The sequence below is a fragment of the Neofelis nebulosa genome, chromosome 16, assembly GCF_028018385.1.
Source record: "Neofelis nebulosa isolate mNeoNeb1 chromosome 16, mNeoNeb1.pri, whole genome shotgun sequence".
NCBI lineage: Eukaryota > Metazoa > Chordata > Mammalia > Carnivora > Felidae > Neofelis > Neofelis nebulosa.
The window spans coordinates 15115132-15130867 of record NC_080797.1 but is presented as its reverse complement, the minus strand read 5'-3'; the positions used below and the strand labels follow the sequence as shown (position 1 = coordinate 15130867).

Here is a 15736-nt window from a genome sequence, read left to right as displayed (position 1 = left end):
GTTTCCCGGGTTCCCAGATTGGCTGGGATTGCGTCGCGTCTCGGAATGTGCCTTGCCCGGAGGGTCTTCCTCCCCGGCCCCCCCGCTCCTCGAAGGCGCCTCCCGGAGCCGCCGTCCTGGGCCTCCCTTCATTGGGAGCAGCCACTGTTTTCCAGACCCCCCCCCCCGCTGCCTCTTCCTTGGTTTTTCTCCTTCCTCCTGGTAGGGCCGACTCTCAGGTCACGACCTGAGGAAGGATGCGCGGGGTGAGCTTTCCCAGCCCTTCGGTGTCCGCGTCTGGATGCTTCCGGCGGGAAGGCAAAAGCAGCTCACTGTTGGTTTGCAAACACGTAGCGCTTGGGCGTCGTTGGGAGGGCCTGGGAGGCCCGCAACAACGTTACTCACGTGCGGTCGGGGGCGCAGGCCGCTGTCACCCTCCGCTCTGGCACCCTCGGCCGGTGGTGTTTTCTCCTGACGGTTGCGGCGTGCGGTGCGTGAGGCGGGAAGAGGCGGGGCACCCCTGCCCAGTGGACCTCCCTTCTGTCTGTGGCTGGCGCTGGGTGCCCGGCCCCCGCCGTGGTTGGGGGCGGTGGGCGGGAACGGAGTGGGGGACGAGCGTCTGCAGCGCTGTCGTGTGCGGGAGGCCTGTTCCCGCTCGGCCCGGAAGACGCCCGGGAGGCAGGTGAGCGCACGGGCGTCCGGTGGCGGGAGCCGCAGCGCCCCTTCTCCCGGGGACAGGTGGGGCTGAGCCGCGTGCCCGCCTCGGTCCCGACCGCCTGTCCTCCTCGGCGTGGGACCGCCGCTCGGGTGGTTCTAGGTGGCGGCCGCGGCGGGGGCTGCGAGCGTTTCCCCGGGAGCAGCGGCCACGCGCCGGGACGCTTCCCGCACCGCTCGGTGTGGCGCTGGGCGGCGCCACGTCTTGTCTTCCCGCTCGCCGACGCCCTGCGAGGCTCTTCCCGCGACGCCTCCGAGTAAACCCTGATTCTGCCCTCCGTCCTCTGCACGGTCTGTGCGACCCGTGCCGCCGGCTGCCACCGGCCCGCGGAGACCTGCCGCACGGACGCCCGTGTTCGTGGCGAGGAACAGACTTGCTCCTGCGGCATCACCGAATCCATGGTGACGGGACCGCCCGACGATTTTCCATGCGAAACCCCGCGTGTGAACATCATCCTCACGTATCCATCGCTGCGACTAAACCTCACGTCAGGCAGCTAAACTAAGTGATTCTGATGAAAAGCGAGTAACGTCAGAATCTTCACGTCTCCTCAGGACACGTTAGTTACGTGTGCATCCGCACAACTGACGCATCCTGTCCCGAGGTCTCACGGTTCCTTTGCTGCTGCCGGAGACAGACATTGTGTGGACGCCCGTGGCCTCCCCAGCCAAGTCTGCGGTCCGTGCCGGGGTCATATTCGTGGCGCCCGTGGGTGACCCCCAAAACCGCAGGTTAGTTCCCAGCTTGCCTGGAGAGAGGCACGTGTCGCGACTGCCATTCGCTGACTGGAATCTGCTCTCCAGGCACCTGCCACGGGCACGCCGGGCGCTTCGGGATACGGCCCCGCCGTGTAGCTTCTGCGTGGCTCGGGGCGCGTCCGGCTCCAAGGCTCCAGTCGCCCCCGTCGCCCCCAGTCCGGCTGCAGAGGAACTCCGAAGGCGGTTACCTGATAACTGCGTCAACGTTGTCCTTTAGGCTTAAAATGATGCTGATTTGTGGGTTTGTCAACGGCATCCCCTTCTTTTCTCAGTTGCCTCCATTTCCCCAGGTACTAACTTTTCTCTTAGGTTTACGTGGACTGTTGTGTTCGATGCTACAGGCTTGAGAGGACTCTGTGCCATCTGTCAGGAAGAATGGAGAGAAACCCCCGTGTGCTCGTGTTCGTGGGCGGAAATCGTCAGGGGAAGCGGCCGGGGCTGTACTGTCCGTGGGGCGAGGTCACCGGGCGGGGGCGTTACATTCCTGGGCTGCCGTGGGCCACACTCGCTGCTCTGCCCTGCTTCACCCAGGTTCGTCAGTAACTCTGTCTAGCGAAGAAGGTGCCAGTGCTTTCTGTGGAGGGCCGGTGCGGCTGCTCAGCACACAGCTGAGCCCCGGGCTGTCCTGATGACAGGTGTCCCGGTGAGCCCGCATTTCCAGCCCACGCCACGCGAGGCTGTGGCCGGTGATCCCCCTTCCCCTCTGCGTCTCTGCGCACACTCTGGACGGTTTCATGCCCTTTTCCTAATGACAGCTGGCCAGGTTCACCCCTCTCCTCCGTGCCTTGTACTTTATGCACGGTAAGCAGTAAGAATTCACGACAGCAAAGGTTTTCAAAACAAGGTGTTAAAGAAACGTATATATACCTGGTATTCGCTCTCACACACAGAACAGAAGAGAATTTCACTTGTAACTTAAAAAGAAATTCTGCCATTTCAACTGTTTATAGGAGGGTGAGGAGGGGCTCATCTAAAAAGAAATCCAGCAGAAGCCCCTCTAATTGGGATTCTCACCTGGCTGGGGAGACGAGTGGCCTCCATCATGGACATAAAGGACCCAGTGGGGCAGGCCGGCCCTCTGGCTCTGGGGGGGCTGCCCAGAAGGGGGCAAGGCTCGTGGGGAGGCAGCCTCAAGGGCATCGGACGGTCGCTGCCAGCAGGCCCGGGAAACGAGGGGCCGTGTAGGGTGGGGAGGGCTGTCTGGGGAGGCGCTGAGCAGAGCTGGGCTCCCCGGGCCGAGGCCGCGGCTGCTGGCCAGTGGATACGGCTCCCGTTCACTCGTGCCGCGTGTGCTGTTTGCAGAGTGTTTTGTACGCCACCCTGTCGACAGCCTGTATGACGGGAGGAGCTCCCCGGGGCTGGGACCCGTGCCCCGTCCCTCCTGTGGGGTGTGTGGGAAGCTGGGCTTCTCACTCGGCAGCTTTTACGTTCCTCGCCCATAATGCGAAGGTCTGGGGAAAAAGGGAAGTGATTTCTCTGCGCGAAGAGTTTCGGAGCCCTCGCGGCTGAGGGTGTCAGGCCTCCCCTTGGGCGAGCGAGTGTGTCTGTGTCTGTGGTCACTCACCTTTCAGGGTGCGGCTCCAGTTCTGCCTCCCTTGTGGGCACTCCCCGGGTCTGGACGCTCCCCGGGTCTGGACGCTCCCCGGGTCTGGACGCTCCCCTGGATCTGGACGCTCCCCGGGTCTGGACGCTCCCCGGGTCTGGACGCTCCCCGGGTCTGGACGCTCCCCTGGATCTGGACGCTCCCCGGGTCTGGACGCTCCCCGGGTCTGGACGCTCCCCGGGTCTGGACGCTCCCAGGGTCTGGACGCTCCCCGGGTCTGGACGCTCCCCTGGATCTGGACGCTCCCCGGGTCTGGACGCTCCCCGGGTCTGGACGCTCCCCTGGCCTGGACGCTCCCCGGGTCTGGACGCTCCCCGGGTCTGGACGCTCCCCTGGCCCTGGATGCTCCCCCGGCCTGGACTCTCCCCTGGCCTGGACGCTCCCCGGGTCTGGACGCTCCCCGGGTCTGGACGCTCCCCGGGTCTGGACGCTCCCCTCGATCTGGACGCTCCCCGTGTCTGGACGCTCCCCGGGTCTGGACGCTCCCCTGGATCTGGACGCTCCCCTGGCCTGGATGCTCCCCGGGTCTGGACGCTCCCTGGGTCTGGACGCTCCCCTCGATCTGGACGCTCCCCGTGTCTGGACGCTCCCCGGGTCTGGACGCTCCCCTGGATCTGGACGCTCCCCTGGCCTGGACGCTCCCCGGGTCTGGACGCTCCCCGGGTCTGGACGCTCCCCGGGTCTGGACGCTCCCCTGGATCTGGACACTCCCCGTGTCTGGACGCTCCCCGTGTCTGGACGCTCCCCGGGTCTGGACGCTCCCCTGGCCTGGACGCTCCCCGGGTCTGGACGCTCCCCGGGTCTGGACGCTCCCCTGCATCTGGACACTCCCCGTGTCTGGACGCTCCCCGGGTCTGGACGCTCCCCTGGCCTGGACGCTCCCCGGGTCTGGACGCTCCCCGGGTCTGGACGCTCCCCGGGTCTGGACGCTCCCCTGGATCTGGATGCTCCCCTGGCCTGGACGCTCCCCGGGTCTGGACGCTCCCCGGGTCTGGATGCTCCCCGGGTCTGGACGCTCCCCTCGATCTGGACGCTCCCTGTGTCTGGACGCTCCCCGGGTCTGGACGCTCCCCGGGTCTGGACGCTCCCCTGGATCTGGACGCTCCCCTGGCCTGGACGCTCCCCGGGTCTGGACGCTCCCTGGGTCTGGACGCTCCCCTCGATCTGGACGCTCCCCGTGTCTGGACGCTCCCTGGGTCTGGACGCTCCCCTGGATCTGGACGCTCCCCTGGCCTGGACGCTCCCCGGGTCTGGACGTTCCCCGGGTCTGGACACTCCCAGGGTCTGGACGCTCCCCTGGATCTGGACGCTCCCCTGGCCTGGACGCTCCCCTGGATCTGGATGCTCCCCTGGCCTGGACGCTCCCCGGGTCTGGACGCTCCCTGGGTCTGGATGCTCCCCTCGATCTGGACGCTCCCCGTGTCTGGACGCTCCCCGGGTCTGGACGCTCCCCTGGATCTGGACGCTCCCCTGGCCTGGACGCTCCCCGGGTCTGGATGCTCCCCAGGTCTGGACACTCCCAGGGTCTGGACGCTCCCCGGGTCTGGATGCTCCCCTGGATCTGGATGCTCCCTGGGTCTGGACGCTCCCCCAGCCTGGATGCTTCCCGGGTCTGGACGCTCCCCGGGATCTGGACGCTCCCCCGGCCTGGATGCTCCCCTGGCCTGGACGCTCCCCGGGATCTGGATGCTCCCCACGTCTGGATGCTCCCCCAACCTAGGTGGTCCCCGGGTCTGCACACTCCCCACCCCCCGGCCTGGACGCTCCCCAGGCCTGACTGCATGCAGCACTGTGTTACACGGATAATTTGACAATTAATTATATGTCATTTTGCAGTGTCTCTTCTGTTGGCGTTGTCGGCTGTAAGTTACATCTATTATGTAAACCTGTCAGGGTTGCCTCGTTTGAGGTAGATGTTCAGGAAATATTTACAGATATGGCCTCGTAGGTAAACATACATCTGAATAAACTCCCTTTAGTTATTTTCTTTTGATACGTTCATGATTCATCAGATATGCTTGTTCTTGGAATGGCGTGCATGACACATAAAAAAAAAACAAATGATAATCCAGATTCATGAATATAATATACTATTTGCAGCCATCATAAAACTGGGAGCTTCTCCGAAGGTAAATCTAGAGTTTAATCCTTTCAGCTCCCGGCCGGCACCCTGGGATGCAGTGCAGGACCCTGTTCCTGACCTGCTCCCTCCCCCGGGATCTCCCCACCGCCCACTGGGCTGGAGCCCAAGGAACCGAGGTAATGGCCAGGCATCTCTCGCAGAGACCTCCGCGGCCCGGGGCAGTGGGCCTTCTCTGGTAGCCAGAAAAATGGCTGCATTAAACAGGCTGAGCACAGAGCCATGCTGGAGGAGAAGGGCAGGTGGGAGGCTGCCGGCCCACCCGGGGTTTGGGGGGCGAGCAGACAGGTGGCCTCTTCACACGCAGGTCAGAGGCCAGGTCACCGTCCCTGTTCCTCTCCGGCTGTGTATGGTAGCCCAATGTGTGCAGCATAGCACAGGAAAGACACAGGAGGCGTGCGACTGCAGAAGAGAAAATGAAACCGTCTCCTTTTGGAGACAAAACAATTGTCTGTGTTGCAGTGTCAGTCGTAAGGATCGAATTGACACTTACTGAGCCCCGCACCCGGCGGCGGCAAATACACATCCTTTTCAAGCGTCCGGGGAGCATTCCTCAAGGTATAGCATGTCCTGGGTCGTAAAACGGGCCTCGACAAACGTGAAGTAATGGAAATCAGACAGTACGTTCTTTGACCAGAGTAGAATCAACCAGAAGTCAGTGATAGAAACACAACAGAAACACGTCGGAGAAAAATTAGCAACGGGTCAGAAGTTCCTACCTGTGTTAGTCCATCGGGACTCCAGAAGGGCTTGTGAACAACAGCAGTGCGTTCCTCATAGCTCTGGAGGCCGGAGCCCAAGACAAGGGGTCCAGCGTGGGCTGGCGGGGGCCCCTCGCTGTGTCCTCACGCGGTGGAAGGGGCTTCCCTAACTCAGGCACGTGTCCCCCTCCCGAGGCCACACCTGCCAGCGCCATCACTCTGGGTTAGGATTTCGGCAGCATTTTGGGGGAGCATGCACATTCAGACCGCAGCACCACCTCAAGAAGCTATCAAAGGAGAACCAGATAAACCCAAGGTAACCAGGAGAAAGAAAATAACGGCCGTAGGAGCAGAAATGATGGAAAGTGAAAACAGCGAAAATCCATGAAGCAAAAGGCTGCTTCTCAGGAATCATCAGTAACCTACAGCCAGGCCGACGAACAGGGAAGGAGAGCGGAGTCGGGATCCTGCCGCCATTAAAAGAATAATAAGGGAATATGTAGATAACGCTACACTCATAAGTTTGACGACTTCAAGCCGTGGGCCGTTTCCTCTAAATCCACACACCCGACCAAGACGAAGTAGATAATGTGAATAGTCCAATAACCACTGAAGACGTTGACCTTGTAATTTAAAACTTCCTGAGAAGGAAGTCTCCGGGTCCAGGTAGTTTCACTGGAGAGTTCTGCCAAACATTTACAGAAGCATTCACACCAGTTGTATACAGAGCTCATCCAGAAGGTGGAAAGGGGAGGGCATTTTATTTCCCTGATATCGAAAGGGACACGCAGTACAAACAAAAAAACCAAAAACAAAACACTTAAACCCTATCTCTCACACACTTAGATGCAGAAAGCCTCCAGCAAATAATAGCAGATCGGTTCTAGCAATCTATAAAAAGTTACACTCGACGACTGGGGGAGTGGGGGGATTCATTCCAGCTGGGCAAGCCTTGCTTAATAGTTAAAAAAATCAATTAATGTGATCCAGCGCACCGGCAGACCGGAGAAGAAAAGCCGTATGGTCAGATCAATTGATGCAAAAAAAAAAAAAAAAAAAAGTACTTGACAGAATCCAGCACGCTTTTATGTTAAAAAAGGAAAACCTCTTAGCAAACCAGGATTGGAGGGGACCGTCTTCAGCTGGCTAAAGAGCGTCTGTGATGAACCGGCCGCTGTCATCATACTTCTGGCAGGAGACTGTCTCCCCGCCAGGATGAGAAGCTGGGCTGGGTGGGGTGTCCGCTCCCTCTGTCCTCACTTCACCAGAAGGCAGGACAGGGACGCCGACACCCGCCAGGGAGATGAAGTCCAAACCACAGCGAGGCGTGCTTCACATCTACCACGCCGGCTAGAACAAAGGTGGGTAATTCTAAGTGCTGGCAAGGAGGTGGCGGACCAGGAGGCCGCACGCTGCTGGCGGGAACGTACGGTGACACAGCCGCTTTGGACGCCAGCCTGGCGGCTCCTCGGATGTTAAACTTAGAGCCGCTGTGTGACCCAGTGATTCCCCTGCAGGCTCGTACCCAAGAGAACTGAAAACATATGTTCACACAGGCAGTGTTCATAAAGCCAAAAAACAGAAGTTCTCTTCTTGAAGTGGAAGGGTGCGGAATTTCTCAGTATCTCCTTTTCTTCGGTTGCTGACTCTCTGGGAGTAGAATTTGGTTATACGTTCTGATGAAGCATCCTCACTGAGGCCCAGAATGACTCCGGAGCACCTTCAAAACTGTCCGGTGGCTAACAGCTAAATGGCTTCAAGCTCTGGTGGTTCGTTCGGGCGAGCTCTCGGGGCAACTGTGAGAAGCTTGCTGTAAAGGGGCTCTTCCTCTGCCCTTTGAAGGGCAGCCCCGAGGGCTCCTCCGTGGCCTTCCTCCAGTGAAAGTGACTCCCGTTCTGGGGAACAGGTAGCCCGCAGCCACAGGTACCGCTTGGCTGTGAAGTTATTACTTAACTGCCTGCTACGCATAAACTCCCGTAAGTCACGTATAGAAAGTGACGGCCGCTACTTTTCCCTGCCGTCTTCAGTGCAGTGTCTGTCCCGTGATAGAGGCCCCGTTCCTGTCTGCAGGGAGCTGGGCCAGCAGCACACGGAGTCCTCTAGAGATCCGTCTCTCTCTGAACCCTGCGCGTCCCTAGGAAGTGGGCGTCGCTGAGTTGAGAAGAGAAGCGCTGCGAGCCAGAAACGGCCTTGTCGCCGGGTAGATGTTATTCTCAGAACTTCCCTCGTTGGAGGCCAGGAATTACCAGCGCGCTCACTCCTGTCTCGTGTGAGTATCTGTATGTGGAGAAAGAGAGAAAGAAGCTGCACGATGTCAGAGTTTTATTTGGAAAACGAGAGAAGCCCCTTCCCCCTGCCGCCCCCCCCCCCCCACGGCCCCCAGCAGCCGCACCGAGCAGAGGGAGCGGTTCCCGGCCCTCCCGAGCGCCAGCGACCCACACGTGCGGAACAGTCAGCAGATGCCTCTGCTGGGTCTGCTTGCCGTGCATCCCATCCGAGGACTTTTCTGGACCCTTCCCAAATCCTCCAGAAGGCTCCAGTGAGCTCTGAAAGTCAAAGATGTTTCTTGTGTTCAAGTCCCTAGGTTCCCCAGGAGAAACCCCTTTGGGTAGAGGTGCGTGTCGGGCGTGCCCTTCGGTGAGGGTGAGCGCCGGCTCCCAGCTGGCACTGTTCACGTCCACGCCTGGGCGGCTCTTGGGGTTCTCTGAGGGAGTCGTTCCCTTGCACGCGGGCTGTTTGCAAAGACTAAGTTCGATTAAAAGGCCACCGTCTTGGATAAATACAAAAGCAACACGATGTGTGGGAAATGACCCCTGCACTAAGATAGGTCAGCGAGCCTGAGAAGTGATGCTTCGTTGGTGGAATCCTTTGCCTTGAGTGTCATTTAAAAAATGTTTCGGATCCTAATTATCCCCAAAGTAGAGCTTTCATGTGCCTTCTGTGCGCCCGGCGGCGTGGTGGGAAGGAAGGGGCCGTGACGGCGCACTTCCCGCCGGATTCCCGCTGAACAGCTGTGACGGGTTGCTTGAGACCGTCAGCGGCTAGACCTGCCACATGGTCCCCGTTTACACCGCGCTGCACGGGGCCTGTGAAGGGGTCGGGCTTTCTATCAATGCCCATTTTTAATTGGGAAATTTCATTTCTAGTAGATGTACTTGGGATAAAGACGTTTCTCCGTGTACCTGCCTCCCGTCCATCTTTGGCGTCCACGGAGCGCCTCCTGAGCCTCAGGACTTTCCAGGCTTTGAGCCAAATGCTGGGGGGTGCGGGGGGACACGAGGTGCAGACCGAACAGCGTCGCACGGAGGCCCTGCTCTGCCTCGCCACCCGGCAGCGCGGTGGGAGCACCGCCTGTGGACCAGACCGAACAGACTTCTGCACACCTCGCGGAGGCCTCGCGAAGCCCACCGAGCTCCGCCACGGCTGCCGGCTTGCGCACACCCACCTCCTGAGCTCCCTGTGGGTGGCGTTGGCGTGACTAAGTGCTCCCCTCCCGAGAGGCGTTAGATCAGGTGCTCAACGGAGGAGCAAGCGTGGGAGAGCCCCGGTGTCCGCACTTGTGGCTGAAGGGCCTGCGCGTCTATTCCCAGCACCGGTAGAGAGGAAGCTTAACGGGGAATCAGATCGTGAACCAGAAAGCTCAAACCCGCGGACCTCCAGCGTCTCCGCTGTGAAAATGGACAGCTCTCTGCAAAGGAAAATAAGAGTGTGGAATCTAGTTTGTACGTAACAGCAGCATCTTCCCACCGAAGTCCCACTGTGCTTGCCCTTCTCCGCGCCGGACTCCACGGAGGTTTGCCCGGCCCGCCCGAGCCTGGCCGCCCGGTTCCGGGACCGGGGAGGGGGCGCTCGCACCCAGTGCCGAGGCTCAGAGCGTCCCCACGTCCCTGCCCCAGCCTCTGACGTTTCCCTGAGACTCGGGCCTGAGGGGCTGCCAACCCACCTGGCACCCGGACCCGTGGCCCTTCTGCGCGGGGTTGTCACAGTGGCCCCGGGGAGCCCGTCTCCCCTGGGAAGCAGGGGCCCCGTCGTGCTGAGCTGAGAGCGGGAGCCAAGGAGAGGATTTGGGGCGTGGATCTGCTGTGTCTGCCATCTTTGCTTTAAAAACCCAGTGCCTGGTGGCCGCAGCCTGGTGTCAGGTGCTCAGTGCTGCTGAACCATGAGCTCAAAATGGTTAGAGTGGTCGATTTCGTGTTATCTGTGTCTTACCACGATCAAGGAAGAAAACCCATTCTTCTGAAAGTTGTATTTTAATTAAAAATTTTAATTGCCCTTGTTATGAGGTCTAGTAGAATTTCTACGGATTCTGGGCTTAGTGCTCCTGTTGTGGACTGGGTTGTTGATGAAACCACAACCTTCACCACCTCCCATTTGAGAAACGTTGAGATTAGAAACAGGGTTTGAGCAGCAGCAATCACGACGGCCCACGTCCTCGGCACTGTGCCGCGTACCAGTGAGTGAGCGCGGCTTCGCGGGCGTGGGATCTGAGTGCGCGGGGGCTGGTGGGCAGAGCCTGCGGGGCGCCCCGTCTGTGCCCCGGGGTTGGGGGTTCCACGGGGTCCCGGGGCGGGGGGGGCCGATGCAGCACGGGGACCGGGAGCAGCCTCGTGCTTGCGCGACCCAGGCGCCGACCGAGTCCTTGGGGGCGCCGTGTCCTCATCGCGGAAGATCTCTAAAAATGGAAACACGGCGTACCTCATGGGGGGCGTTTCGAAAAGCAAATGAAATAGTGAACGTGACAGAGCCTTGAGAAGCGTCAATGACTGTGCAGCCGCGAGGAGCAAACACTGAGATTCACGCTCAGCCCGTCCGAGCAAGGCACGACGCACAGCCGTGGTCTGCGGGGACAGGAAGGAGTCCTGCCGCTCTGGGGTGGTCACCCAAGGACTCCCGCAGGTGGCAGGAGGCCGCGGGGCCCGCGTGCTCCCAGTCCTCACGGCGGGGCGGGGTCAGAAGGCGCCTGGGAGCTATCACCCTGCTTCACTTCCTGGATTGCAGACAGGCTGGGTTATGACCCGCGGTAAATAGTTTTCATTCCGCGCAGGTCGGGGCTGTTGGTGAGTGAGTGTCCAGGTACTGGACGTTGTGCTGGCCCACAGAACCGGCATTTTGGGCCCACATCATCACTCAGGGCCGCCGAAGCCCGGGAGACGTGAAGCCCCTCCAGCGGCCCTGAGTGGGCACGTTTTGTCCGCACCTTCCTTGTCCCCTGCGCCCAGCCCCAGGGAGGGCCGCCCTCTGCTTCCCTGCCCCGGCTCCACGCGGTGAGCCGTGGGAGCCCTCGCGCATTCGGCCGGCGGCGTCCCTGAAAATGGCAGCAGGACCCGTGGTGGGGTGAGCGGGCCGCACAGAGGTGCAGCTGGGGAGGGTCTCCCAGGCCGTGGCGGAGGGAGCGGGTTCGGTTGAGTGAGGGTCCCAGACGTCGGTGAATTCTGCCGCTCTTCACAAGGGTGCGCGGAGGCCTCGCGTCTGACGGTCCTGTGTGTGATTTTTAAGAAAACTTTTTACTGCATCACATCATTTTAGATTGACACTCTTAATTAGATTTCATTTAGTCAAAAGTGAAATGTGTGCACCCTCACCATCGGCAGTAATTACGTGGAGCCTTTCTTCCTAAAACTTCAGTGAGCTGGAGGCCCCTCTTCCGGTGCCCCTGCCTTCCAGAACCTCATCGAAGGAAATACCAAGCAGATATTACTTTCCCTGCCCTAAAGAGAAATTAAATTCTGCATTAAAACGAAACAAAACAAAACAAAACAAAACAGAAAAACCCTCTTCCCTGACTGCAGAGTTAACACGCCTGTTAGAAGGACTTGGAGATGTCACATGAGGCTAGGGGAGCGTGAGACCAGCCGGCCCACTGCTGGGCGAGGGGCCGTGTGCTCCCCAGGCTTCCGGCTGTGCCGGGTCAGTGGGTCTGCCGCGCCCAGATTCGCCCTCTGCACTTGGGTGGTGGCGGTGCTGCTCACCCCGTAGGCTGGACGTCACCCCGTGTCAGTAAACACACCAAAGTAAGTGATGCCGGACAAGAGACTGAGTTTTAAAACAGACAAGACACTGAAAGAGCCCTGGAGGGAACTATGCTTGGACGTTGGTATGATCAGAGTAAGGAAGGAGCTGCGCACGGAAAACCGTAAAGAACTGATGTGCCAGGGACCCGGCCTCGCAGTGTCGGGGGAGGGACCTTGGTAACGAGCGCGAGGCCGCACCGCCCCAGGGGACTCCACGGCGGCCTCTCTGCAGGGCCTCAGAAACACCCAGGGTGTGCAGCCTGCCTCGCGTCTCGTCTGGGGCCACATTTCCAGCTGACCCTGCACTTCTCCACGACCCCTAAGCCGCTCTTTGCCTTTAATGTTCCCCCTGCAGGTTGCTGCCATTAACCCGAACCACCCGCTCGCGCAGATGCCCCTGCCCCCGTCCATGAAAAACTGCATTCAGCTGGCAGCCTGTGAGGCCAACGAGCTCCTGCCCATGATCCCCGACCTCCCGGCCGACCTGTTCACGTCCTGCCTCACCACCCCCATCAAAATTGCCCTGCGCTGGTAAGTAAGTGGCTCCCGCCGCGTCCTGGGGTTCCCACGGGGATCCCGAGACGGGTGTGAACTGCGCGTGCGGCCGGCCGTTCTGTGGTATCCGGGTGCGCCCTCTCCACACCCGACACCCGAGGGCGTGAGCTTTGCACACCGGTAGCTCTGGAACACAGGCTTGCGTTTGAACGCAGGGAAGGCCGTTGTGACGAGAAGAGCCATTTCGCCCCAGGCTACAGTCGGAGTCTAATCTTTCAGTTGATTCAGGAAATCCAAATTCTTTCCTGCCTCTGGTCTTTGTAGAAGTCCAGAACTTTCCAGAGCACGACTGAGGAAATGGGTGGGCCTTCCAAACGGTGGAACCTGCACTTGAGTCCCGCCAGTGACGCGGGACCTGCCACGGGACGCGGGTGCTCTGGCCCCAGACCCAGTTTGCCCGTTTTCTGCTGCCGGCCGTCCCGTTGCTCTTTTAGTCTCTATTTTCCATTTTATGTTTTGCTGAGAAGCTTGTCTAGCTGTTGTCCAGCCGGGAGAGGGACACACGTCCGGGAGGCATAGGGGAAGCACACAGCTGGTGGGTGGTGTTCACTGTCTGCTGGGTGGGCCCTTTCCAGGGCTTTCTCCGAGGGCGGCCTGGCACACAAACCCACAGACCCCCCGGTCCTTCCCACGAGCCCAGAGAAGCAGCTGAGACACGTGTGGACCTGGGGGCTAATATAATAGCTCAGCAACAGGCCCCTGGGGAGACCCCTGAGGGCCGGAGCTGCTTGGTTGGACAGAAGCTAGAGCAGTGTTCCCAGTCCGCCCAGCTCCCCCTCCCCCCCCCACCCCCCCGTGAGGTCGACAATGCTGGGCTGGCGGAGCAGCTCCCCTCTGCCCCCCCGAACCCCGCCCCCCGCATCCCAGGGCTGGGGCTTGCCCCAGGGAGAGCCTCCTGCAGGGTGACTTCCCCGTGAGGGGTCAGCAGTGAGGGGGAGCTGCCCAGAGGGGCTCCTAGCCGCCCAGCTCAACCGCCAGTTGACAGGTCCCCCACTGCGCCCCGAGAAGCAGAGGTCGACCCTGAGGGGCACGGCCAGCGCGGGACAGAGCTGTGGAATGGCCCCAAGCAAGTTGTGTGCACGGGACGGGGATGAAGGAGGGAAGACTCTAGAAGCAGGAGGCAGGACTGCGAAGCGGGAATCTAAGGAAGAGCCCGGTGGGGGCAGAGGTAGGAAAACGATGATGTTTGGAAGGAGGAACACGGCAGGTGGGATCCGTGGCAGGAAAGGGATCCGTGGCAGGAGAGGGGGCCGCAGCCCGCATCAGCTGGAAGGGCGGCCGCAGGAGGGAACAGAGAGGGCAGGCGACACAGAGAGAAACGGGCGCTCCCGTGTGCAGGGAGAGGTCGGCAGAGGTGCTGCTTCCTGAGGGTGACACGGACACGTTCTCCAAACGTGGAAAGAAGCGGAAGCTCAGGCCAGGAGGACACGCGGGCTCCGCACCGTCACCCACCCCCCTGCGGGCGCAACTCTCTCAACGAGGCTTTTTATTCACGAGGCCGGTCCTGAGTTTTTCTCCGTAACTGTCGGTGCTGTTTGGCGGTCGCCAGGAGAGGGGGAAGGGCCGTTTAACGTGATTCTGTTCATCATCCAGGAAATAATTAACTGAGCTCCGCTGTGTCCTGAAAACCCGCACTAAGCGCCATAGGAGACGCGAAGTTGTCCTCACAGATTTACAGTCTGGCCGAGGACACAAGCTGCCTTGAGGCGCCTGAGTGTCGCGGGCAAGCGTGGCCGGGGCTCCCGTGTGCCCAGGGGACAGAGAATCTCTGAGGGCCAGGGGGACGAGGGAAAGCATCCTGGGGGAGACGCAGCCCGATGGGGGTCCCCGCAGGGGGCCGGGTTTGAAGAGGAGCAGAGGGGCATCGCGGACAGGCGGCTCACAGCCCCGCCGGCTCCAGGGGTGACGCGCGTCTCTAAGAAGAGCAGGTCATCGGCCCAGGAAGCTGAAGAGGTGTAGGTGAGGTCAGGGGTGGACCGGCGTCGGACGTGGGTTGCTCTGAATGCCGAGCCCCTGACCTTGACGCGGAGGACTGACGGGGAGAGCCCGGGGGGTGTTTGCGTGGGAACGTGACTTGATAAGAGCGCCGAGGCAGCTACTCTCCCAGCCCGATCCGGTCCCCGTCCGATCCCTCCCCGTCCGCTCCAAGGCGAAAGCGGGAAGGCGGAGGTCTGCGGGCAGTAGCCCCCACACGTGCGCCTGGACTGTCCCGGGGGCGGGCCTCGTTTCCACTCTCTGTCCTGCCTCTCCCCCCAGGGTCTCCTGCCCTTGCTGCCTCTGCGCGCTGACTCCCGAATGACGCCAGGAGCCAGGTGTGCCCAGGCCTCCGCCCGCCCTGGGCCGGGGCTGTTTGCTGGGCCTGGCACGGGGCATTTGTGAGGGTTTTCGGGCGGGCGAGTGGAGATGCATGCAGGGAGGGAGGAAGGAAAAGAAAGCAAAAAGGGCCTGAGCGGGAATCTTCGGCCCCCACACCTGCCCATGTCGCCGCCCCCGCGGCAGGCGGATGTCCTCGCCCGTGTCCCCGACGTGCTCCCTTCCACCCTGGTCGGGAGGGACTTGGCGCCCCTCACTCACAGCTTGGTGCCGTCGAGCCCGCCCTCTGATCGGGGAACGGGCTTCACTCCGCCGCGACGGGACGCGTTGTCTCGGGAGCTGCCTGAAATCCTGTCGGGAGTGAGGCTGTAACTAAAGCTTGTAAAAGTAACGTCTGGTGGGAAACACAGGGAGAAGCGGCTGCAACTTACATGGTTCCCGTCGGGGGGGCTTCGGAATCAGCGCGCCAGAGTTGCAGGCGGTGGTCATCAGGAGGGTGCGTCTGGAACAGTCGGGCACTGCCCGGCGGGTCTGTCTTCGCGGGAAGCCACTCTCTGCCTAACGGATGAATCGGATGGCGGCTGCGCGGTCCTTAGCCCGTGACGGCGACAGACCACGATCCTTGGAAGACTCGTCAGGTGAAACGTGTGCTCGTTTGTAACAACCGGTCAGAAACCACCAGCTTGTCTTAAATGGAGAAAGGAAAACAGCCTGGTGGATAGTGCTCATTCGTATTTCCAGGGTTAAGGTTTGGTTTTTCATTTGCAGAGTCAGTATTTTCCAACTTAAAGTAGGATGTACATTCCTTGCAGAAAACTTGTAAAAAGTAAAAAGAAGGGCGCCTGACTGGCTCAGCTCATGCCGTCACGGTCCGTGGGATCCAGCCCTGCGTCAGGCTCTGCGCTCACAGCACAGAGCCTTCTTGGGATTGTCTCCCCCACCCTGGCCCCCACCCTCTGCC

The 15736-nt window shown here is 60.7% G+C and overlaps 1 protein-coding gene across 1 annotated transcript in view; it reads left to right on the top strand.

The window, feature by feature from the left end:
- The window catches only part of RPTOR (regulatory associated protein of MTOR complex 1), a 207455-nt gene that overhangs the window by 25593 nt on the left and 166126 nt on the right, over positions 1-15736 (top strand). Inside the window, exon 5 of the mRNA XM_058704930.1 lies at positions 12263-12438. Coding sequence (XP_058560913.1) covers positions 12263-12438 — 176 coding nt within the window. The remainder of the gene's footprint in view (positions 1-12262; positions 12439-15736) is intronic.